The sequence below is a fragment of the Pseudophryne corroboree genome, chromosome 9, assembly GCF_028390025.1.
Source record: "Pseudophryne corroboree isolate aPseCor3 chromosome 9, aPseCor3.hap2, whole genome shotgun sequence".
In the NCBI taxonomy this organism is placed as follows: Eukaryota; Metazoa; Chordata; class Amphibia; order Anura; family Myobatrachidae; genus Pseudophryne; species Pseudophryne corroboree.
The window spans coordinates 385,041,649-385,068,389 of record NC_086452.1 but is presented as its reverse complement, the minus strand read 5'-3'; the positions used below and the strand labels follow the sequence as shown (position 1 = coordinate 385,068,389).

The 26,741-nt window shown below is 47.4% G+C and overlaps 1 protein-coding gene across 2 annotated transcripts in view; it reads left to right on the top strand.

The window, feature by feature from the left end:
- The first annotated feature begins 15,212 nt into the window (after positions 1-15,212).
- The window catches only part of DCP1A (decapping mRNA 1A), a 233,182-nt gene continuing 221,653 nt past the window's right edge, over positions 15,213-26,741 (top strand). The window contains exon 1 of one of the 2 annotated variants that reach the window (XM_063940808.1): positions 15,213-15,468. In XM_063940808.1, coding sequence (XP_063796878.1) covers positions 15,277-15,468 — 192 coding nt within the window. In that variant the 5' untranslated portion in view covers positions 15,213-15,276. The remainder of the gene's footprint in view (positions 15,469-26,741) is intronic. The other variant, XM_063940807.1, reaches the window with a different exon arrangement.

Sequence of the window (26,741 nt, the reverse complement as noted above, 5' to 3'; positions counted from 1 at the left end):
TCGGCAGTGCATGCAGCTCAATTTGGACTATTGTCCAGGAGCCGCATACACGGATGGCAGCTGCGTGACGTCACTGAGCGATATGTGCGTTCATATCGCTCAGTGTGTATGGGAGGCCGCCGACCGCCCGGGAGGGGAAACACTAGACGATGTCGCTCATACAGATGGCTGTCTGTTCACGCAGTGGGATTACGTTGCTCACAGTCCAGTGCAAATTCCGATCCATTTGGTATTGGAGCTCTAACATGGAAACTTATTGAAACATTAGGTATAAAGAAGCTTCTCACATATGAAAGCATCAAAGAAAGTAAAATTGGGGATAAAGAAAACGGGGGAGAACCAGGAAAACACACAAGGAAGAAGAGGAGGGACAGCGGATAATCAAAACCAGTTTGTCTGAGTTGCCAGATTTTCTTTTTTTAATGCCGTAATTTTTATTTGGTTTTAAAACAGTCCAACAGACAATGAGAACAACCACAACAGTTGGGGTTGCTATATTTTTAAGTTAAAACTCTACACCCCAGAGTCCTCAATAGTAACGTGTAAAATCCTGCATACCAGTGAAGGTAAAACAGAGTCATCAGGCTGCATCAGATACAGTAGAGGGTTATGCCATTGTCCATTTAAATATGGCTGCATATTGCATCAATTGGCAATACCTATTTGCAACTGTACATCCAATATTACAGCACAGGAAAAAGTGTACACTGTTTGGATTGACAGAAAGCATCACTTATCGTCAAACAAATGTAAAATCTTTTGGTAATCTTACCTACATTTGCTTCCTTTTAACAAGGCTTGGTCTTCAGTCTCTGGTAGGGTTGGGGTCAAAGATGGCTGTGAGTGTTTCCCAAAGACTTCCTTACGTGTACAGTGAGAGCTCGCAGTTCACAGTCCACACTTCCTACTGTCAGGCTCTACAATCAAGGCCACAGAATTTGGAGTATGGGTCATCTAGGACTGGTTATAGCTCTTAAACATGGAGTTGTCTTTAAATGTAATTGCAGTGAGTTTTGCAAAACCACTGCAGGTCACCTGTGTCTCTTTAACCTATGCAGTGCCACAGAGGAGCAGAATGCTTTCACCTGCAAGCTGTGTCAACTCTACTGCATTCAGAGTTAATGCAGATCCACAAAATGTGGCCAACAAACCAAACATATTATGTGACTAAATAAACAGCTGAAGTCCGCAACTGTTCTACAGTCCTTCTGTGCTTGGGGTTTTGTGTTGACAAAGTAAAGTCAAACAACGTTAAACGTATTGGTCTATTTTTTCCTTTTGTATGTTCCAAACACTGACTAGCTCACTGTAATTTTCTTTCCATCCATAATCATCAGATTTCACAGGAATGGTCCTCTAAACAAACAAAGCCCTGTCTCAGCCCAGAGTTTTTATAGGGGTCTGGTTCTGAAACGTGAAGGTACTTAGCATACCTGCTGATGTCACTTGATTCAAGATACTACTGTTAAAATATTCCAGTAAATGAAAGCAGACTTAATATCGGTATGTTAGAAACCCAAAGTGTATTGTATATAAAGAGAGTAATTCACAATCGACAGCTTTGACCAGTTCTTTTAAAACAATAGAAAAAATTATGAACCGGCTTGTTTAGCATTTATTTTTATTGTCATGTAAAATCTATCGTTCTAAGTCACTGAAGATCAATGGCTTTGACAATCCGCTGGTTACTAAAGATAAAGTTATCTACATTCCGTGATACTCCTGAATCTCCGGAAGCTCTCAGGACACCCGGAAAAGTGGATCAGAGGCCCAGTGCAAATGAAAAAGGCAGGCCCCTCCACCTCCTCGTTTTCTCCCCCCCCCCCCCAAAGGTGAGGGGAGGGGGGAATCAGAGACAGATATGGTTGGGGACAGAGACACAGATGTGGGTAGGGGGCAGAGACACAGATGTGGGGTGCGGACAGAGACATAGATGTGGGGAGGGAGCAGAGGAAGGAATAGTAAAGGGGACAGTCTGTATAGGAGAAAGGGGCAGAGGTACCTCTGTGCACAGTAGCCGCAATCTCACAATTCCATCTTCATCATCAGTGCAGTGCACACTCTATCTGGCCAATGCCAGCGGGGAGGGGGTTGGGGAGGAAGAAAAAGAACTGCTGGTGGAGCAACTATGGAGGCATAATCTGGTCTAGAGACGAAAATCGGCCATCGATGATTCATAATCATTGATGGTTTATGGCTGATGTCGAATGCTTTTCCCATTAACGCAGTAGAACCAGATGATTTCCCTCCATCGATAGGCACAGCATAACCAAATGTTTTTTTTCTTTTTTTATAAGGTGCAGGGACACGGAGTTTAGCTCCACCTCTGACACCATTAAGCCCCACCCCCAGGTTCTGATTGGCCCATGGGCCACTCAGTCAAAGAACATGGATAACCATCGGTTGGTGAAACCATTGATGGTCATCCACTGCATAGTTGACAAAGAACGATAGCCACTTGCCATCGATGGTAGCCACACCGATGGCCATCCCTTATCTGGTCCTGCTGCAGTTGCTTCTAATTCACAGTATCAGAAGATCAGGATCCGTATACAGATGCTGCTGCTGCTAGTTGAGGCTGAATATTTAATAAATGAATGACTCATCACACAGCTTAGCTGTGTGATGAGTCATTCATTCATATCACTCTCTGGCCAGCACTAGCAGCTTGCGCTGTGCAAGTGTAATGAGTAACTTTGCTGGTGACCGGGCACTCTCAGTTGTCAGGGCACGGGCTCCAGTCCCGGCAGTCCCCCACTGATGGTGACCCTGTCCCCGCGGCTTCCTAAGTTAAGTGTGCGGTTTGGGTGGCTTGATGACACTATTTCCTCTGAATCACGTCTTCATGTACCTCCCGCTGAAAAGGCATGCTGCAATGTTCACAAATGTATACACAAGATAAATATATACACTACAGACTGTACACATGAGCATTGAAAAACAAGGCTAGTTAAAAGATTAGGCAAAACCTTGTACTATGTTCTCACTGTAGCAGAGCACCAGAAGCATGATTCAGACTCCTTATCATCTCTCCATGCTTCCCTGTAGTATAACTCTGTAGGCAGCATCACAACTGATGGAAAGCGTCAGTGTCTTTAGATGCCGAAATAACGCTTGGTGCGTCTTAAGAGGCACCATTGAAACCTGCACCAGCCCCATGCTAGGTGCAGAATCTCCATGAAAGTATGGTCTCTGTTTTTATGTTACTGCTAGTAACGTGATGCATGTCCTGAGGAAGGGGTCACGCATCCCGAAAACGGAGACCTGGATTAAAGCACGTTTTTGGTTGTTATATGCTGCTTGAAGTCTCATGAGTGCCGCCTCTGACCCAGTCGATGTATATTTAAGGATGCAATCCCCTTAGGTGGGCACCGGAGCCAAGTTAGACCTGGATGGGTCACCAGAGTGCCGAGGCATATCATATATATATATGTATATCTGGGATGCGGTCAAGATGCCGGCTGACAGGATCCCGGCAGTCGGAATGCCTCCCCCCGCTCCTGCAGTAACACGTGTCCTTCCTGCAACAGGCTATTCCTCAGACTAACCCAAGCTTATACCCAAAATAATAAGAATTTACTTACCGATAATTCTATTTCTCGTAGTCCGTAGTGGATGCTGGGGACTCCGTCAGGACCATGGGGGAATAGCGGGCTCCGCAGGAGACAGGGCACATCTAAAAAGCTTTTTAGGTCACATGGTGTGTACTGGCTCCTCCCCCTATGACCCTCCTCCAAGCCTCATTTAGGTACTGTGCCCGGACGAGCGTACACAATAAGGAAGGATCTTGAATCCCGGGTAAGACTCATACCAGCCACACCAATCACACCGTACAACTTGTGATCTGAACCCAGTTAACAGTATGATAACAAAACGAAGTAGCCTCCGAAAAGATGGCTCACAACAATAGTAATAACCCGATTTTTGTAACAATAACTATGTACAAGCATTGCAGACAATCCGCACTTGGGATGGGCGCCCAGCATCCACTACGGACTACGAGAAATAGAATTATCGGTAAGTAAATTCTTATTTTCTCTAACGTCCTAGTGGATGCTGGGGACTCCGTCAGGACCATGGGGATTATACCAAAGCTCCCAAACGGGCGGGAGAGTGCGGATGACTCTGCAGCACCGAATGAGAGAACTCCAGGTCCTCCTTAGCCAGAGTATCAAAATTTGTAAAATTTTACAAACGTGTTCTCCCCTGACCACGTAGCTGCTCGGCAAAGTTGTAATGCCGAGACTCCTCGGGCAGCCGCCCAGGATGAGCCCACCTTCCTTGTGGAATGGGCATTTACATATTTTGGCTGTGGCAGGCCTGCCACAGAATGTGCAAGCTGAATTGTACTACAAATCCAGCGTGCAATAGACTGCTTAGAAGCATGAGCACCCAGCTTGTTGGGTGTATACAGTATAAACAGCAAGTCAGACTTTCTGACTCCAGCCGTCCTAACTATATATATATATATATATTTTTAGGGCCCTGACCACGTCTAGTAACTTGGAGTCCTCCAAGTCCCTAGTAGCCGCAGGCACCACAAGAGGTTGTTTCAGGTGAAAACGCTGACACCCCTTCATGAAGAAACTGGAGACGAGTCCCAGTTCTGTCCTGTTCAAATGGAAAATTTTAATATGGGCTTTTGTAAGACAAAGCCGCCCATTCTGACAATCGCCTGGCCGAGGCCAGGGCTAACAACATGGTCACTTCCCATGTGAGATATTTGTCAACAGCATGGTCACTTTCCATGTGAGATATTTCAAATCCACAGATTTGAGCGGTTCAAACCAATATGATTTTAAGAAATCCCAACACTATGTTGAGATCTCACGGTGCCCCTAGGGGCACAAAAAAGCTGTATATGCAATACATCCTTTACAATCTGGACTTCAGGAACTGAAGTCAATTCTTTCTGGAAGAAATCTACAGGGCCGAAATTTAAATGTTAATGAACCCCAATTTGAGGTCCAAAACACTCCTGTTTTCAGGAAGTGTAGAAATCGACCTAGTTGAATTTCCGTCGTGGAGCCTTCCTGGCCTCACCCACGCAACATATTTTCACCACATGTGGTGATGACGTTGTGCGGTCACCTCCTTCCTGGCTTTGACCAGGGTAGGTATGACCTCTTATGGAATGCCTTTTCCCCTCAGGATCCGGCATTCAACCGCCATGCCGTCAAACGCAGCCGCGGTAAGTCTTGGAATAGACATGGTACTTGCTGAATCAAGTCCCTTCTTAGCTCCCCAGGCCCTTAGTCCTCTGTGAGCATTTCTTGAAGTTCCGGGTACCAAGTCCATCTTGGCCCATCCGGAGCCACTAGTATAGTTCATACTCCTCTATGTCTTATAATTCTCAATACCCTGGTTATGAGAAACAGAGGAGGGAACACATACACAGACTGGTACACCCACGGTGTTACCAGAACATCCACAGCTATCGCCTGAAGGTCTCATGACCTGGCGGAATACCTGTCCCGTTTTTGTTCGGGCGGGACGCCATCATGTCCACCTTTGGTCTTTGCCAACGGTCCACAATCATGTTGAAAAACTTCCCTATGAAGTTTCCACTCTCCCGGGTGGAGGTCATGCCTGCTGAGGAAGTCTGCTTCCCAGTCGTCCACTCCCGGAAAGAACACTGCTGACAGTGCTATCACATGATTTTCCGCCTAGCGAAAAATCCTTGCAGTTTTCACTGCCCTCCTGCTTCTTGTGCCGCCCTTCTGTTTACGTGGGCGACTGCCGTGATGTTATCCCACTGGATCAATACCGGCTGACCTTGAAGCAGAGGTCTAGCTAAGTTTAGAGCATTATAAATTTGTTCTAAGCTTATTTATGCGGAGAGAATTCTCCAGACTTAATCACACTTCCCTGGAAATTTTTTCCCTGTGTGACTGTTCCCCAGCCTCTCAGGCTGGCCTCCGTGGTCACCGGCATCCAATCCTGAATGCCGAATCTGCGGCCCTCTAGAAGATGAGCACTCTGTAATCACCACAGGAGAGACACCCTTTTCCTTGGATATAGGGTTATCCGCTGATGCATCTGAGGATGCGATCCGGACCATTTGTCCAGCAGATCCCACTGAAGAGTTCTTGCGGGAAATCTGCCGAATGGAATTGCTTCGTAATAAGCCACCATTTTTACCAGGACTCTTGTGCAATGATGCACTGACACTTTTCCTGGTTTTAGGAGGATCCCGATTAGCTCAGATAACTCCCTGGTTTTCTCCACTGGGAGAAACACGTTTTTCTGGACTGTGTCCAGAATCTTCCCTAGGAACAGTAGACGTGTCGTTGGAAAAAGCTGCGATTTTGGAATATTTAGAATCCACTCGTGCTGTCGTAGAACTACTTAAGATAGTGCTACTCCGACCTCCAACTGTTCTCTGGACCTTGCCCTTATCAGGAAAGCGTCCATGTTTCTTTTAAGAAAAATCATCATTCCGGCCATTACCTTGGTAAAGACCCGGGGCGCCGTGGACCATCCAAACGGCAGCGTCTGAACTGATAGTGACAGTTCTGTACCAGGAACCTGAAGTACCCTTGGTGAGAAGGGCAAATTTGGACCTGTAGGTAAACGTCCCTGATATCCAGTGACATCATATCGTCCCCTTCTTCCTGGTTCGCTATCACTGCTCCGAGTGACTCCATCTTGATTTGAACGCTTGTATGTAAGTGTTCAAATATTTCAGATCTCACCGAGCCGGTTGGCTTCAGTACCACAATATAGTGTGGAATACTACCCCCTTCCTTGTTGTAAGAAGGGTACTTTGATTATCACCTGCTGGGAATACAGCCTGTGAATTGTGTGAGGGGGAGACGTCTCGAATTTCCAATGTACACCTGGGATATTACATGTAGGATCCCGGAGTTCCCTTGCGAGTGTTGCTGAAACTCTTGAGATGACCCCCTACCGCACCTGAGTCCGCTTGTACGGCCCCAGCGTTATGCTGCGGACTTGGCAGAAGCCGTGAGGAGCTTCTGTTCCTGGGAATGATCTGCTTGCTGCAGTCTTCTTCCCTTTCCTCTCCCCCTGGGCAGATATGACTGGCCTTCGCCCGCCTGCCCGTATGGGGACGAAAGGACTGAGACTGAAAAGACTGTGTCCTTTTCTGCCAATATGTGACTCGGGGTAACAAAAGGTGGATTTTTCAGCTGTTGCCATGGCCACCAGGTCCAATGGACCGCCCCTTTATACGGCAATACTTCCATATGCCGTCTGGAATCTGCCTCACCTGACCACTGTCGTGTCTTCGTCTGGCAGATATGTACATCACATTTACTCTTTGATGCCAGAATGCAAATATGCCTCTGCGCATCACACATATATAGAAATGCATCCCTAAAATGCTCTATAGACAATAAAATCCTGTCCCTGTCAAGGGTATCAAAATTTTCAGTCAGGAAATCCGACCAAGCCCCCTCAGCGCTGCACATCCAGGCTGAGGCGATTGCTGGTCGTAGTATAACACCAGTATGTGTGTATATACTGTTATGATATTTTTCAGCTTCCTATCAGCTGGCTCCTTGAGGGCGGCCGTATCTGGAAACGGTAACTTTATATGCGTGTGAGCGCCTTGTCCACCCTAAGGTGTGTTTTCCAACTCGCCCTTACTACTGGCGGGAAAAAGGGTATACCGCCCATAACTTTCTGTCGGAGGAACCCCACGTATCATCACACACTTCATTTAATTTATCTGATTCAGGCAAAACTACAGGTAGTTTATTCCCACCCTACAAAATACCCTTATTTGTGGTACTTGTGGTATCAGAAATACGTAACACCTCCTTCATTGCCCTTAACATGTAACTTGTGGCCCTAAAAGAAAAATACGTTTGTTTCTTCACCGTCGACACTGGGGTCAGTGTCCGTGTCAGTGTCTGTCGACCGACTGAGGTAAATGGGCGTTTTTACAAGCCCCTGACGGTGTCTGAGACGCCTGGACCGATACTAATTTGTCCGCCGGCTGTCTCATGTCGTCAACCGGCTTGCAGCGTGTTGACATTATCACGTAATTCCATAAGTAAGCCATCCATTCTGGTGTCGACTCCCTAGAGAGTGACATCACCATTACAGGCAATTTTCTCCGTCTCCTCACCAACATTTTCCTCATACATGTCGACACACACGTACCGACCTACAGCACACACATACAGGGAATGCTCTGATAGAGGACAGGACCCACTAGCCCTTTGGGGAGACAGAGGGAGAGTTTGCCAGCACACACCAAAAGCGCCATAATGTATATAACAACCCTAGAAGGTGTTGTTTCTATATATGGGCTCTTAATATATAATTATATCGCCAATTTATGCCCCCCTTCTCTTTAACCCTGTTTCTGTAGTGCAGGGGAGAGTGGGAGCCTTCCTCACCAGCGGAGCTGGTCAGGAAAATGGCGCTGAGTGCTGAGGAGAATAAGCTCCGCCCCTTTCACGGCGGGCTTTTCTCCCGGTTATTAGGAAAACTGGCCTGGGTTAAATACATACATATAGCCTTAATGGCTATATGTGATGTATTTATTTGCCAAATAGGTATTTATATTGCTGCCCAGGGCGCCCCCAGCAGCGCCCTGCACCCTCCGTGACCGTGTCAGTGAGCCGTGTAGCAACAATGGCGCACAGCTGCAGTGCTGTGCGCTACCTCTCTGAAGACTGTGAAGTCTTCTGCCGCCTGTTTCCGGACCTCCGTTCCGCCGTCTTTCTTCAGCGTCTGTAAGGGGGATCGGCGGCGCGGCTCCGGGACGAACCCCAGGCTGACCTGTGTTCCGACTCCCTCTGGAGCTCAGTGTCCAGTAGCCTAAAACTTCAATCCTCCTGCACGCAGGTGAGTTGCAAGTCTCTCCCCTAAGTCCCTCGTTGCAGTGATCCTGTCGCCAGCAGGAATCACTGATTAGAAACCTAAAAAAAAACTTTACTAAACAGCTCCTTAAGAGAGCCATCCAGTTTGCACCCTTCTCGGACGGGCACAAAAACCTAACTGAGGCTTGGAGGAGGGTCATAGGGGGAGGAGCCAGTACACACCATGTGACCTAAAAAGCTTTTTAGATGTGCCCTGTCTCCTGCGGAGCCCGCTATTCCCCCATGGTCCTGACGGAGTCCCCAGCATCCACTAGGACGTTAGAGAAACTACATTGCTTAACGGCATCGTACTCAGAATAGCGGGCCCTCCTTTCGCATTATCTGCGAGGTATTGTCCACAGGTTCCAGGCAGTTCTTGCATTGGGAGGCTGCTCTGCCTTTTATGTGCTTATTGCTTGTTTATTCAAGCAGTTTTGCTTTGTAGTGCTTAATTTTACTAACCAGCATTATCTCCGCATCCTGCCCACTTCACTAGGATGTAGGCAGGATGCTGGATATCCACCCACTCTACTGGGATCCAGGAGACTACCTGAAAAAATTGTAGTCTCCCGCACATCCAGGAGAGTAGGTTTGAAAGAGATAAAATGGAGATGTTGCCCATAGCAACCAGTTTCTAGCTATTATTTATCTAGCAAAGGGGGTCATTCCGACCTGTTCGCATGCTGCAGTTTTTCGAAGCGCAGCGATCAGGTCACTACTGCACATGCATATGCACCGCAATGCGCAGGCGCGTCATACGGGTACAAAGCGGATCGTTGCTGAGCGATGGATTTAACGAAGAATCCATTTGCACAGCCGATCGCAAGGAGATTGACAGGAAGAAGGCGTTTATGGGCGTCAACTGACCGTTTTCTGGGAGTGTTTGGAAAAACGTAGGCGTGTCCAAGCGTTTGTAGGGCGGGTGTCTGATGTCAATTCTGGGACCAGACAGGCTGAAGTGATTGCAGCGGCTGAGTAAGTTCAGACCTACTCAGAAACTGCACAAAATGTTTTTGCAGAGCTCGGCTGCACAGGCGTTCGCACATTTGCAAAGTGAAAATACACTCCCCTATAGGCGGCGACTATCCGATCGCAGTGCTGCAAAAAGTAGCTAGTGAGCGATCAACTCGGAATGACCCCCAAAGTCTATAAAATGGTAGTTAGAATCTGACGGGTTGCTATGGGCAAAGTCTCCACTTGATATCTCTCTAAAAGGTTTGATACATCTCCCACATATGGTGAAAGGGACAATTGAAGCCTGCATACCCTTATGGGCCCTACACATTGCCCGATCCGCCGCCGAGCTACCCGACGGCAGATACAGACGACGGGCGACCCGGCGGCGGGGCAGTGACCCGGATCCATAGAAGTATAGGCAAATATGGACGAGATCGTCAATATTGGCCTGCATGCACAAGCGACGGGGCACCAGCGATAAACGAGCGCAGGGCCGCGCATCTTTCATTGCTGGTGCCTCCACACTGAAAGATATGAAAGGTATCTTGTTCATTAATGAACGAGATCGTTCACATCTTTCACTCATATCGCTCAGTGTGTAGGGCCCATAACTCTCAATCATGGTTCACCCAACTTCCAATAACAGTCTCTATTACATTAAACACTGAGGATAAACAATCCCTATTACATTAAACACCACAAGGATCAACATTTCCTATTACATTAAACACCAAAAGGATCATCAATCCCTATCACATTAACACTGCAAGGATCATCAATCCCTATTACATTAAACACCGCAAGACTTAACAATCCCTATTACTGTACATGAAACACTGCAAAAATCAATAATCCCTATTATCACAAGGTTCATCAATCCCTATTACATTAAACACCACAGGGATCATTTCCTATTACAGTGGTTCTCAAACTCGGTCCTCAGGACCCCACACAGTGCATGTTTTGCAGGTAACCCAGTAGGTGCACAGGTGTATTAATTGCTCACTGACATTTTAAAAGATCCACAGGTGGAGCTAATTATTTCACTTGTGATTCTGTGAGGAGACCTGCAAAACATGCACTGTGTGGGGTCCTGAGGACCGAGTTTGAGAACCTGTGTCCTATTACATTAAACACCACAAGGATCAACAATCCCTATCACATTAACACTGGAAGGATCAACATTCCCTATTAAACAATGCAAGATTCAACAATCCCTATTACATTAAAAACCATAAGAGTCATCAATCCCCGTTACATTAAATACTACAAGGATCAACAAACCCTATTACATAAACCAGAGGTTCTCAAACTCGGTCCTCGGGGGCACACACAGTGCATGTTTTGCAGGTCTCCTCACAGAATCGCAAGTGAAATAATTAGCTCCACCTGTGGACCTTTTAAAATGTGTCAGTGAGTAATTCATACACCTGTGCACCTGCTGGGTTACCTGCAAAACATGCACTGTGTGGGCTCCCGAGGACAGAGTTTGAGAACCTCTGACATAAACACTACAAGGATCAACAATCCCTATTACATGTGATGGTAAAGCTGAGATCACTGTATCTGAATACAGGTCAGACTGAAACACCCTAGGCAAATGGCATTTGCTGTGATACCCATCCTTACATAATCCTGTAGGTAAAGGCTGTCAGGCCAAAGACTTAAAACTGAATTAATGTGAACTATAAAGGCTGCATTAGAGTTAGTTCAGGCTTTTGGTGCTTAGTGATAATTGTATGCATGCAGACAAAACTGAATAATGTCTATATGTCTGTGTGGTTTTGCTAGTAACTGCTGACATAATCCTGTCTGGAAATCCATTACTAATCAGCACAGAATTTATCCACGCAAGCCAGAGGATGAGCATCTAAACATTAAATATATCAACACAAATCTACGTTTATTATATGTAGCTGCAAGGTTAGTAAGGAGTACGGAGAGAGAAAATTACAATTAAAAGTGTGTTTACTAGATCAAATAATATAATATACACGCAGACTCTAGAAAGACAGTATTATTCATAAATATAATTATACAAGTTGTATCAAACGCTAAACACAAAATGTAATTTTCAGTACAGAACATCAAATACAATACTAGATTCCAGTGTTGGTTTGATAATGCCATATTTATTAATGTGATCATGCAAAGGTTTAACGACATCTATCCAAACTGCATTTTGTATAGATTTCCATCTATGTAATTTGCAAAGCCAAACAAACCATATAGCCAATGCTAACATTACTATAATACTGACAGTGCACACATGCTGTTCAACCTATGTTCTGGTGTTGAGTTCTCATCTGCAATAGTGCCTTTTGTATGTGGTCAGTTCTGCCAAAAGTGAAGAAAACGGTATATCATGCATTAGAAGTGTGGTTTGTATCTTACCTTAGTGCACCAGGCATTTTCTAGATGATAAAATCAGCAGTTGGAGTGCCACTTAATTTTACTCTGCCAGCAAAGTGCACTGGAAATGATTATTGCAGCTCCTTGTCATATCACCAAAGGAAACCGCACACCGCTTTGAAGGATATGGGATATTGGATCACCTGTCTGCACCAGATCATTGCTTCTAAGAGGCAACCAATCAATTATTCATCCTTCCACTGTTCTAAAGCAACATAAGAGTAACTCAGGACCCATCCTAACCTTTTAATTTTCTACCTTTGGATTCTGTATTAAATCTAAGTATTTCACGTTGCAAGACGAACAGCTAAGAACATAACCAATAAATGTAAAGGGAAAAGGAGTAACTTCCAATGGGAGCTAACATAGAGCTCAAAATACAGTATGCAAGTAAGAAAGTGAGTAAATAGATATTTTATATGGTCTGAGGACAGTTCTTCTTGGACAGTATGAAAGACCTCTTCATTTGTACAAAGCAAAACATAGGGGGTCATCCAGACCCGATCACACGCTGCTTTTTTTCGCAGCCGAGTGATCGGGTCTGAACAGCGCATGCGTATGAACCGCAATGCGCAGGCGCGTCGGCGACAGGGATCGCCGGGCAGCGACAGAACTAACGAAGAAAGCGATCGCACTGGCGATTGCAAGAAGATTGACAGGCAGAAGGCGTTCGTGGGCGGCAGCTCACCGTTTCCAGGGAATGTCCGGAAAAACGCAGGGGTGCCCAGCCGTTCGGGAGGAGAAATCCTGGCATCAGCACCGGCCCGGATCGTCGCAGCAGCTGAGTAAGTCCTGGGCTGTGCAGAAACTGCACAAACTTTTGTTTGTGCAGCTCACTGCACAGCCGATCGCACCCCTGCACAGTGATTAACCCCTCCCCTGTAGGCGGCGATTACCCAGTCGTAGCAGTGCAAAAAAGCGCCTGCGTGCGACCAGGTCTGAATTAGGCCCATAGAAAACAATAAAGGGTCTGATTCTACATTTCACGCAATGCTAATGTTCATGAAATTAAGTGATTTGTTGCTACCGCAAGTGTGCGAACATCCCGAAAACTTGTACGGTGACACAGTGTGTATGCATAGAGCTGCAGTTGCCGTCGAGATGCTTAGCATCAGAAATGTAGTGGAAATGTGTTGGGTGTTCCTGGGCATTGACAGGGAGGTGGACATCCAGAGGTGCTTAAAGAGAGGAGCGGGCTCGTGTGCAGTCTCCGATTGGGCCCACCCCTCTCCAGCGGTGCAGTAGAGTCTGGCATTGTGCAGGTCTCCGGGAACATGCCGCCCGCGTCGCGTTCCTGGGAACATCCCCATTGCGCATGCGTGAATCACTGAATAATTTTCCAAGTGATTTTTGCTGCAGTGCCTTTAGCGCCAAGCCAAGGGAGAGGTGAGTATAATTAAATGTTTGCAGGGTGTGCAGTGTGGGCCCCCCTGCGCCTAGGTCCACGCCACCACCCGAGGGAGAATAGAACCCGTGAGAAACGAAGCTCTCCACCGGGCCCGAAGCGTAGCGAGCAGACTCGCTGCAGGTATTATGGCTGGTGAGATGCCGCTGTCGGGATCCTGACAGCCAGCATCCCGTCAGCCGGGATATCATGCTGTACCCTGTCCTCAAGTATATTAGGATTTGGAGTAAAAGAATCCTTTATATTTGCTTTAAACCAATTTAAAGTGTGAGCGGGGTACGCCCTCCTCTTCAGCTGCTTAAAAAGCGTGCATGATGGTGGACTGGTCTTCTATCTGTGTGTCTGTTGACACTAACTGCGAATTCACACTGGCTGCCATATATGTGAATTATAATTGAAGGCCTATTACACATTGGATTTTTATGTTTTCTGGAGGAATAAAAGCAAGAACTGTGTACATACAGGGAGAACAACCGTGAACTCCAATGTAGGAATGTACTCTATAACAATTTGTGTTTGTAACCAGCGTCCTCTCTTGGAGCGGCTCCTATCTGTTTTAGCATCGCCGCGCTAGTTTGGTTGCATTTCTGCTTGCACCTCAGGAGGGTGCGAGCAGAAATCCTCTAGTCACGAGTTTACAGCGTGGCCAACTGAATAGCTCTGGGTACTCAGTCCTGGTGCTGTTCAACATTACATACAATTGAATGTTCCCTATAGATACTGCATTACATAAGGTCTCCCTATGCAAACATTGGTTCTTAAAACTGAGCACTGATAGATTATAATGATACATATTCTATCATCTTATTTTAAATATTCACTTCCATAACGATTAATATATAGAGAATGCGGAATCAGAACATTTAGGGGAAGATGTATCAAACATTGGAAAACGTTAAAATGGAGACTGTTAAATCACCAACTAATCAGTTCCTGTCATGTTTCAGGGGGATGTAACCACGTTATCGGCGGCTGGGATACTGATAACCGAATCCTGACTGCTAGAAATGCCGACTTACAGGGACTATTCTCACTCGTGGGTGTCCACGACACCCATAGAGTGGGAATAGAACCTGTGGCGAGCGCAGCGAGCCCACAAGGGGCTTCGTTACGCTGCCCCCCGCTGGCATTCTGCCGGCCGGGATCCTGTGGTCGGTATGCCAACCGCAGGGATCCCGGCCGCTGGCATCCCATACCCAACCTGTTTCAGGCTATGTTTGACAAATGTCAGTCATAAGGTGATTGGCTGGTACTTTAGCTCTCTCCGATGTTTGATACATCTCTCCCTTACGAAGAACTACATGCATCATGTAGAACACGACTATTTAAAATATAATACAATAACTTTGCCCATCGAATAAATCTTGTAGGAAACACTTTCCAGTGATAGTTTACTTTGCTGAAATGCAGGTGCGCAATGCCAACCTGTATGCCCATTATCAGCACCTGCCGCTGTCTGCTATCCTTGGAAATGGTGCCCAGCTGTTGGCAGCTACCGCGGGGCAGGGGCACGTCTGTGGCTCTCCTGGCTTTGGTTTTCTGGACTAGCATGCCCTGGTCAACAAGATATAAGCTCAGCAGGCAGGGACCCCAGGATCTGGGCTTCGCAAGCAGTTACTCTGATATGTGTGACGAAGGGAACCGTTCTTCGCTCGGAACGTTGCGGACATGCTCAGGATTCCGGGGAGGATTAAGGCTGTGCGCAGGCTGTTGCCCTCATCCAAGATGGAGCCGCGGAGTAAAGTGGGGCATGAGATGAGCCTGGCTGCCCTGCGCCACAACGACCCTTACATCAGCGGCATTGTAGACGTGACCGGGCAGGTAGCTCTGTATAGCTTCAGTGCAAAGGCCAACGAGTGGGTGAGTGACGCGGGAGGGGGTCACTAGGCTAGCCACAGGGTTAGGTTCCCCTGCACTGTCCTTCCATAATGCCATCCTTAGTACTGCCTTCTGTCGTTGGTCTCTTTATTACTGACCCTGCATCTGTATTGTGTCACATTTATTATTTTTCTTATGTCCTAGAGGATACTGGGAATCCATTTAGTACCATTGGGTATAGACGGGTCCACTAGGAGCCTTGGGCACTTTTAAGAATTTGATAGTGTGGGCTGGCTCCTCCCTCTATGCTCCTCCTACCAGACTCAGTTTAGAAAATGTGCCCGGAGGAGCCGGTCATGTCACATGGAAGTTCCTTAAGAGTTTTCTGCATTTAGTTTAAATGTTTGTTATTTTCAGGCAGGCTTGGATGTCACCATCCTGCCTGCTTCATGGGACTTAGGGGGTCGGAACGGCCCAACCTCTTGAAGGGTTAATGATCCTGTTCCCCGCTGACAGGACACTAGCTCCTGAGGAAACTATTCGCAAGCCCCACCACAGCAAGCGTACATTCCTGCAGCACGCCGCCACCCCTAACAGAGCCAGAAGATAGAAGAGTGGTGAGTACTAAGCCGGCGTCCTGGTTAGTGGGTCGCCGGCCATTATGGCGGCATGAGGGTACAGAGACGCACGGCTTCTACGGGGGCGGCGGAGTCTCCAGACTCAGTACACAGTGCGAACGCACCGCTTCTGAGGGAGCAAACTAAGTCTAAGTACACTACGGGTGTACAGAGTACCCAGACTGGCATTACAGACTTAAAAGGCGACTGACTCCATTTTAAGCACTAAAAAGTACCTCAGCCAGTATAAAAAAGCGGGAAGTTCGTGCGCCATTGACGGGCCGGGGCTTCACTATGAGCGGATCCAGCAGCTCACCAGCACCATTTCCCCTATGCAGTGGACACAGATGCTGACTGACAGGGATGTGCAGCTCCTCCGGACAGACTCCAGATTACCTCAGCGGTACCAGGGGGTCATAGCAGGGGGAGCGCTTACTGGTGTACTAAGTCTCCAATCTGGGTACTTGGTATGCGACCCAGCTAAGCTTGGCATTAGCAGTAAGGGCGCTGTGTGCTGGCTCCAGGCTAACTCTGTGTCTCAATGGAAGGGCTCTTTGTGGGTTAATTGTGCATTTAACCTGTTCCTGTGTGTGTACTGTCACTGTCACAGTATGTCGGACAAAGAGTGTGTTTCATGTAAGGCACAGTGTTCCTCTTCTGCAGGGGGTTCACTACAATGTACTCAGTGCAGTGTACCCACCCAGGCTAGCGGGGCAGAGCCAGCTTGGCTGGATTCCATTAGGGGAATGTTTTCCAATATCTCTTATAAATTGTCCCGCAATGAGAAAAAGATGCAATACTTAAGACAATCGATGTCTGAGTTTATGAACAGAGACTCCGTACCCAAACCAGCATCTCAGTCCCCTGCCATTTGTCCGCAAAAACGCCCCTTGGCTCATATCCTGCAGTCTGACTCTGATGATGACGGGTCAGACATGGAGGAAGGGGAGGTGGACTCAGAGGAGGGGGAGGCTACTGTGTCACAGGGAATAGAGGCTCTCGTAGAAGCTATCAGAGAAGTTCTGCATATCCCTGATAAGGTAACAGAGGAGAATGAGGAATCTTATTTTAATATAAAAAAAAGAAATCCTCAGCCACTTTTCCTATGTCAAAGGAACTAAATACCCTGTTTGAAGAATCGTAGGTTAATCCTGACAGGAAATTTCAAATCCCTAAAAGGTTGATATAATATTTTCCTCCTGAGGATAGGAAAAAGTGGGAAAATCCACCGATACTGGATGCATCAGTATCCAGGCTGTCATGGAAAATTGTATTGCCTGTCCCTGGTGCAGCTTCCCTAAAAGTCACGGCTGATCGTAGAATTGAGAATACACTCAAATCTTTGTATACAGCTGCTGGGGTGGCCCAGAGGCCCACTATAGCATGTGGGTGGATTACTAAGGCCATCGCCAAATGGTCGGGTAACCTAATCAAGGGGTTAGGTACCTTGCCTCAGGGGGAGATTATTTTACTCCTGCAACATCTATAGGACTCTGCAAATTTTATGGTTGAAGCCATAAAAGAAATAGGCTTGCTTAATGCACGCACCCCTGCTATGGCAGTGTCAGCACGCAGAGGCTTATGGCTACGCCAGTGGACTGCCGACACGGACTCCAGGAAAGGCGTGGAAGGCCTTCACAGGAGAGTCCTTATTTGGAGATGAACTAGACAAATTGATCTCCAAAGCTACTGCGGGTAAGTCCACGTATCTTCCTTCTGCATCTCCCCCAGCCAGGGAGGCTTTCTCAGGACCTAATCTACAGTCCTTTCGGACTGCCAAGTTTAAGGGCAAAGCCAGAGGTTCTTCTACAGCCACAAGAGGTGCTAGAGGTAAACCACGAAAACCAGCAACTGCAGGTTCACATGAACACCGCTCAAATTCTGCTTCCTCAAAGCCTTCAGCATGACGGTGGACCGCGATGCCTGGAAGAACGGCAGGTTGCAGCCCGACTAAAATTTTTCAGTCACATCTGGGCAACAACATACCAGGATCCCTGGGTCATAGATCTTATTTCCCAGGGCTACAGACTGGAGTTTCAGGAGCTCCCACCTCACAGATTCTTCAAATCATGCTTACCCGTTTCACAAGAAGCAAGTATAACCTTACAGGACGCCATTCACAAACTGGTACAGACTCAGGTGATTGTTCCAGTTCCACCTCAGCTGCAAAATAAGGACTGTTATTCCAACCTGTTTGTAGTACCGAAACCGGACGGTTCGGCAAGGCCAATTTTGAACCTCAACTCATTGAACCCGTACTTACGAGTGTTCAAATTCAAGATGGAGTCTCTGAGAGTGGTGATCTCGGGTCTGGAGGAGGGGGAATTCCTAGTGTCTCTGGATATCAAGGATGCGTACTTTCACATTCCGATCTGGCTGCCTCATCAGGCTTATCTACGGTTTGCACTGCAGGTCTGCCACTACCAGTTCCAGGCCCTGCCATTTGGCCTCTCCATGGCGCTGAGAGTGTTCATTCACCAAGGTGATGGCAGAGATGATGGGGGTAATTCAGAGTTGATCTCAGCAGCAAATTTGTTAGCAGTTGGGCAAAACCATGTGCACTGCAGGTGTGGCAGATATAATTGCAGAGAGTTAGATTTTGGTGGGTTATTTTGTTTCTGTGCAGGGTAAATACTGGCTGCTTTATTTTTACACTGCAATTTAGATTTCAGTTTGAACACACCCACCGAAATCTGTCTCTGCACATGTTATATCTGCCCCCCCCCCTGCGGTGCACATGGCTTTGCCCAACTGCTAACAAATTTGCTGCTGCGATCAACTCTGAATTCCCATGTTTCTACTCCGCAAACAGTGAGTGAACATTATTCCATACCTGGACGGTCTTCTGATAAAGGCACCATCCAGGGAGCAGTTGATGGACAGTATTCGCCTCTCAACCAGACTACTCCTGGATCACGGGTGGATTCTAAATTTACCAGAATCTCACCTGGAACCGACGGAAAGGCTTTCCTTTCTGGGAATGGTACTGGACACGGAATCTCCTTCCCGTGGAGAAGGCTATAGAAATCCAGTCGATGGTTCGGGCTGTCCTGAAGCCAACCTCGGTGCATCTATGGATTCGCCTTTTGGGGAAAATGGTGGCCTCTTACGAGGCGCTTCCGTAAGGAAGGTTTCATGCGAGGTCCTTCCAGCTAGATCTATTGGACAAATGGTCCTGATCGCATCTTCACATGCACCAGAGGATCCGTCTGTCGCCAAGAGCCAGGATCTCCCTTCTGTGGTGGCTACAGACTTCTCACCTCATCGAGGGTCGGAGGTTCGGGATTCAGAATTGGATTTTGTTAACCACGGACGCAAGCCTCAGAGGTTGGGGAGCAGTAACCCAGGGGGTGCAGTTTCAGAGAAGATGGCCAAGTCAGGAAATCGTCCTTCCAATAAACATCCTGGAACTCAGGGCTATCTAGAACGCCCTTCTGCAGGCCTCATCTCTACTTCGGAATCAGTCCATTCAAGTCCAGTCGGACAATGTAACGGCGGTGACATACATAAACCGACAGGGCAGAACAAAAAGCAGAGCAGCAATTTCAGAGGTGTCAAATTCTCCTCTGGGCGGAAAATCACGCCGTTGCGTTGTCGGCGGTCTTCATTCCGGGAGTAGACAACTGGGAAGCAGACATCCCCAGCAGACACGACCTGCACCCGGGGGAATGGAGCCTTCACCTGGAAGAGTTCAGGTGCTTGACACGTCGGTGGGGATATCCACAAATCGACATGATGGCCTCTCGTCTCAACAAGAAGCTCAAGCAGTATTGTTCCAGGTCGAGAGACCTATAGGCAGTGGCGGTAGACGCGCTGACGACTCCGTGGGTCTACCAGATGGTGTGCGTGTTTCCTCCACTTCCTCTGATCCCAAAAATTCTAAAAAGAATAAAAAGGGAAAAGGTTCAAGCAATACTCATTGCTCTGGACTGGCCAAGAAGGGCCTGGTACGCGGACCCTCTGGAGATGCTCCTCGAAGATCCGTGGCCTCTACCTCTTCGCGAGGATCTTCTGCACCAGGGCCCGTCTATAAAGACTTACCGTGGCTATGTTTAATGGCATGGAGGTTGAACGGCTGATACTAACCAGGAGAGGGATTCCTGACAAGGTCATTCCGACTATGATCAAAGCCAGGAAAGGGGTAACATATAAACATTACCACTGTATATGGAAGAAACTAGAGGTGTTGTCTCACAAGAGTCTACTTAATTTTCCATGAGGATAGGGCTGAACTCAGAACTCGTCAGCAATTTCTTCCTAAGGTGGTGTCCGCTTTTCACATCAACCAACCTATTGTGGTTCCGGCTGTGACGGACACCTCTGCTACTTCAGTCTTTGGATGTTGTGAGGGCTTTGAAGGTGTATGTACTGTAAAGAGAACAGCTTGTCACAGAAAATCCGACTCGCTGTTCGTTCTCTATGATCCCAATAAAATTGGGTGTCCTGCTTCAAAGCAGTCTATTGCATGCTGGATCAAGCTCACGATCCAGCATGCTTATTCCATGGCAGGTTTGCCGGTTCCTAGATCTGTACAGGCCCACTCTACTAGGTCAGTGGTTCTTCTTGGGCGGCTGCCTGGGGTATCTCGGCTTTACAGCTCTGCCGAGCAGCTACTTGGTCATGTTGGAACACATTTGCAAAGTTCTACAAGTTCGATACTTTGACCAAACTGAAGGTCCTCAGAGGCCAATCAGTTCTGCAGGAACTCGGCACTTTCCCACCCGGTTTGGGAGCTTTGGTACTTCCCCATGGTAATAAATGGATTCCCAGTATCCTCTAGGACGTAAGAGAAAATAGAATTGTAAGTACCTACCGGTAAATCCTTTTCTCGTAGTCCGTAGAGGATACTGGGCGCCCGCCCAGTGCTTCGTTTTTCCTGCACTGTTACTTGGTTAAGTATTCTGTTTTATTCAGCTGTTGCTGTTCATGTTTCAAGTTTGATTAGCATAGCTTTCCTATTGTTCTGTGCGCTGGTTCGTAATCTCACCACTTTCCTTATCTGTCCTCTCAAAGTATGTCCGTCTCCTGGGGCACAGTTTGCTAGACTGAGTCTAGTAGAGGGGCATAGAGGGAGGAGCCAGTGCACACTATCAAATTCTTAAAGTGCCCAAGTCTCCTAGTGGACACGTCTATACCCCATGGTACTAAATGGATTCCCAGTATCCTCTACGGACTACGAGAAAATAATTTACCGGTAGGTAATTAAAATCCTATTATAAGGCCCAGTCCCTCGGTCATGGGCAGGGCCATAGGTGGATCATCCGTTGAGCAACAAAGGTTCTTGCCTAGGGCCCAGAGTGCAACAGGCTATTTTTATGTTCTACCCCTTTCACACCGCTGCAATAACCCGGGTCGCGGCTTGGTGTGGAAGGGTTTCCGAAAAATAACATGGTCAAGTGACCTGGGAATCCATCCTGGGTAGCAAGCTGGGTTGGTTCTCGGAAGGACTGGTGTTACTGGGCAGTGTAAACAGGTGACCAGGGTCATACGACCTGGTTCCTGTTAACACCCAATGGAGAGCCGGCTCACTGGCACTTGGAGATGATGTCCTCTCCAGCAGCCACCAGTGAAGAAGCCCCGGCAGTATCCTGGGTTCAAGGTGCCGTGTGAACGGGTTTTAAGCTGCTGTGACACGGCTTGAACCCCATGTTCACTGAACTGAGCTGGACCTGGGATTTTGGTGTGAATAGGGTATCGTGTTTATTTGACAAATGGAGATGTGAAAGTGACCCAAATCAGGGTGGGGGCGAGGATGATGACAAAGGGAAACAATTCTAACTTCTCTACTGTGGACAAGCAGTAAACTTGATAGAAGCTAGGTGACTACAGCAAGGTATAATGATGAGAAACATGATTAAATCTCATTTGTCTTTAGTCCAACATTAATATCCCGTCATGAGTTTGAGTCTTGCGTGAAAATGCTGGTTGTACCCAGTTGCCCAGTATATTGGCTATAATGGTTTAAGTGGTTGGGGAGAGACCTTAAAGGGCCCCATGCACTACAACGATATGTCTGAGGCTGAAGTCAGATGTGATTTCCCTTGAACTCCCCCGAGACCTTCCCGGGAGTGATTTCATACAATTTAGTTCTTTTGTGCTATTTTTGCATAAGATATATTGCATGCGGTTGATCAAGCCACTGTAAATTTACAATTGTACCATAAAATATATCTGATGGGCTGGATTAGAGGGCTACGGGGGCTGGGAGTGTCCTGGAGAATGCCAGTCAAACTTGTGCGATACATCGCATGCACAAAAACACACTTTTTTTTTCCCATCCAATTCCATCTGATTCGGATTTATCATGAGTGCAGCACCAACGACCTAGGGGCTCCGTTCCGATGGTTACGGGACCGCGCATCGGATGGGATGTAGAACACATACGATTTGCCACTTTCCATCCGATATATCGGCCCGAAAGGTCGGAATCGGATTAAGTTGTGCATTAACGTTCTAGTGTATGGGGCCGTTTAGACTGTAATCTCTCACGAGCAGGGCCCTCTTCCCTCATGTGCATTTCTTTTCCCTTACTTATACCATAATTTCCTCCCGAATGCCTTCAGTGACACCAAGCCCTTTTGGTTCTGCCACCCTGCTGTTTATTATAGTATTGTGACTGCTGACGCAGCAATGTTTATAAACCACGTCCATGTCCTGCAATGCTTTGTTTATACTGTTTGTGTTATTTATTTATTATTATTTATTAACAGTTTCTTATATAGCGCAGCATATTCCTTTGCGCTTTACAATTACAACAAAAGTAATAGAACAAAACTGGGTAAAAACAGACAGACATAGAGGTAGGAAGACCCTGCTCGCAAGCTTACAATCTATAGGGAAATAGGCATGGATACACAAGGATAGATGCTACCTATTGCTTAATGGTCCACCAGATTGCTAGGTTCTTAAGGGGTTGTATGATATGGCCACCCCGCAATGTTGGCCAAGTATCAGGAGGGTGTGAGAGTAAAGAAAGACAAGATATGTGATGATATGTGTACTGTACAGAGAGGATGTAATTGGATAGGGAAGCATTGAAGGTTATGTGGGTGGGTCTGGAATTTAATAGGCTTTTCTGAAGAGGTGAGTTTTCAGGGAACGTTTAACGGTTTGGAAATTAGAGGCAAGTCTTATTGTGCGTGGGAGGGCATTCCACAGAGTGGGAGAAGCCCGGATAAAGTCCTGTAATTTTGAGTGTGAACAAGTAATGCGTGTGGATGAGAGACGCAGTCCTCTGTAAGGCGCTGCGGGCTCCTTCTGGCGCCATATAAATAAAAAAAATAATAGTAGGAAAAGGCAAATAGGCGATACAGTTGGGAAGCGGTTAAAATACTGCTAGTTGGGATCCCTGCGGTCGCAATGCCGACACCGGAATCCCGACCAGCGGTGAAATGCTACCGACGGAGAATAGAACCTGTGGCTAGCATTGCGTGGCGAGCACAGCGATCCCGCAAGGGGCCTTCTAGCGCTTGCCCCACTGCCGGCATTCTGGCGGACGGGATCCCGCTGGTGGAATCATGACAGCCAGGATCCCATCCGCCGGGAATACATACTGAATCCATTCATTTGTTGTTTGGGTGTCTGCCAGCTTTTTTCTCACTCGTTTGTCCTTGCAGCGCCTAAAGGGCCCCATACACTACAACGATATGTCTGAGGCTGAAGTCGGTTGCAATTTCCCTTGAATTCCCCCAGGACCTTCCCGGGAGTGATTCCATACGATTTGGTACTTTTGTGCTATTTTTGCATAAGATATATCGCATGTGATTGATGAAGCCGCTATACATTGCATAAGATATATCGTACGGCATACAGTTGTGCCATGAGATATATCTGATGGGCTGGATAGAGGGCTACGGGGCCTGGGAGTGTCCCGAGAATGCCAATCACACTTCCCTGTGATATATCACATGCACAAAAAAAAACACTTTTTCTCTAACGTCCTAGTGGATGCTGGGACTCCGTCAGGACCATGGGGAATAGCGGGCTCCGCAGGAGACAGGGCACATCTAAAAAAGCTTTTAGGTCACATGGTGCGTACTGGCTCCTCCCCCTATGACCCTCCTCCAAGCCTCAGTTAGGTTTTTGTGCCCGTCCGAGAGGGTGCAATCTAGGTGGCTCTCCTAAAGAGCTGTTTAGCAAAGTTTTTTTTTTTTAGGTTTCAATCTCAGTGATTCCTGCTGGCAACAGGATCACTGCATCGAGGGACTTAGGGGAGAGATTTCCAACTCACCTGCGTGCAGGATGGATTGGAGTCTTAGGCTACTGGACACTTAGCTCCAGAGGGAGTCGGAACACAGGTCAGCCTGGGGTTCGTCCCGGAGCCGCGCCGCCGATCCCCCTTACAGACGCTGAAGAGACGGCAGAACGGAGGTCCGGAAAGCAGGCGGCAGAAGACTCCTCAGTCTTCTTGAAGGTAGCGCACAGCACGGCAGCTGTGCGCCATTGTTGTCACACGGCTCACTGACTCAGTCACGGAGGGTGCAGGGCGCTGCTGGGGGCGCCCTGGGCAGCAATATAATTACCTTTAGTGGCAAAATAAATACATCACATATAGCCATTAAGGCTATATGTATGTATTTTAACCCAGGCCAGTTTCTTAAAAACCGGGGAAAAGCCCGCCGAAAAAGGGGCGGAGCTTATTCTCCTCAGCACTCAGCGCCATTTTCCTGCTCAGCTCCGCTGGTGAGGAAGGCTCCCAGGTCTCTCCCCTGCACTGCACTACAGAAACAGGGTAACAAAGAGAAGGGGGGCATAAATTGGCGATATTTATATATTAAGAGCGCATATATAGTAAACAACACCTTCTAGGGTTGTTTATATACATTTATAGCGCTTTTGGTGTGTGCTGGCAAACTCTCCCTCTGTCTCCCCAAAGGGCTAGGGGGTCCTGTCTTCGATTAGAGCATTCCCTGTGTGGCTGCTGTGTGTCGGTACGTGTGTGTCGACATGTATGAGGACGATGTTGGTGTGGAGGCAGAGCAATTGCCGATGATGGTAATGTCACCCCCTAGGGAGTCGACACCGGAATGGATGGCTTTAGTTATGGAATTACGTGATAATGTCAGCACATTACAAAAGTCAGTTGACGAAATAAGACGCCCGGCAAACCAGTTAGTACCGGTTCAGGCGTCTCAGACACCGTCAGGGGCTGTAAAACGTCCTTTACCTCAGTCAGTCGACACGGGTACCGACACAGATGAATCTAGTGTCGACGGTGAAGAAACAAACGTATTTTCCAATAGGGCCACACGTTATATGATCACGGCAATGAAGGAGGCTTTGCAGATCTCTGATACTGCTGGTACCTCAAAAAGGGGTATTATGTGGGGGGTGAAAAAACTACCTGTATTTTTTCCAGAATCAGAGGAATTGAATGACGTGTGTGATGAAGCGTGGGTTAACCCCGATAGAAAACTGCTAATTTCCAAGAAGTTATTGGCATTATACCCTTTCCCACCAGAGGTTAGGGCGCGCTGGGAAACACCCCCTAGGGTGGATAAGGCGCTCACACGTTTATCAAAGCAAGTGGCGTTGCCGTCTCCTGATACGGCCGCCCTCAAGGATCCAGCAGATAGGAGGCTGGAAACTACACTGAAGAGTATATACACACATACTGGTGTTATACTGCGACCGGCAATAGCCTCAGCCTGGATGTGCAGTGCTGGGGTAGTGTGGTTGGATTCTCTGACTGAAAATATTGATACCCTGGATAGGGACAGTATTTTATTGACTCTAGAGCAATTAAAGGATGCTTTCCTTTATATGCGAGATGCTCAGAGGGATGTTTGTACTCTAGCATCAAGAGTAAGCGCGATGTCCATATCTGCCAGAAGAAGTTTATGGACGCGACAGTGGTCAGGTGATGCGGATTCCAAGAGGCATATGGAAGTATTGCCATATAAAGGAGAGGAATTGTTTGGGGTCGGTCTTTCGGACCTGGTGGCCACGGCAACTGCCGGCAAATCCACTTTTTTACCTCAGACCCCCTCCCAACAGAAAAAGACACCGTCTTTTCAGCCGCAGTCCTTTCGCTCCTATAAAAAGCGACCAAAAGGACAGTCTTATCTGCCGCGAGGCAGAGGAAAGGGTAAGAAAGGGCAGCAAGCAGCCCCTGCCCAGGAACAGAAGCCCGCCCCGGCTTCTACAAAGCCATCAGCATGACGCTGGGGCTTTACAAGCGGACTCAGGAACGGTGGGGGGTCGACTCAAGATTTTCAGCAATCAATGGGTTCACTCACAAGTGGACCCGTGGGTCCTGCAGATAGTATCTCAGGGTTACATGCTGGAGTTCGAAAGGTCTCCCCCTCGCCGGTTCCTAAAGTCTGCTTTACCAACGTCTCCCTCAGAAAGGACGTCGGTTTTGGAAGCCATTCACAAGCTGTATTCTCAGCAGGTGATAGTCAAGGTACCCCTCCTACAACAGGGAAAGGGGTATTATTCCACACTATTTGTGGTACCGAAACCGGACGGTTCGGTAAGGCCTATTCTAAATCTGAAATCCTTGAACCTGTACATAAAGAAATTCAAGTTCAAGATGGAGTCACTCAGAGCAGTGATAGCGAATCTGGAAGAAGGAGACTTCATGGTGTCCTTGGACATAAAAGATGCTTATCTACATGTCCCGATTTACCCCTCACACCAAGGGTATCTCAGGTTCGTGATACAAGACTGTCATTATCAGTTTCAAACGCTGCCGTT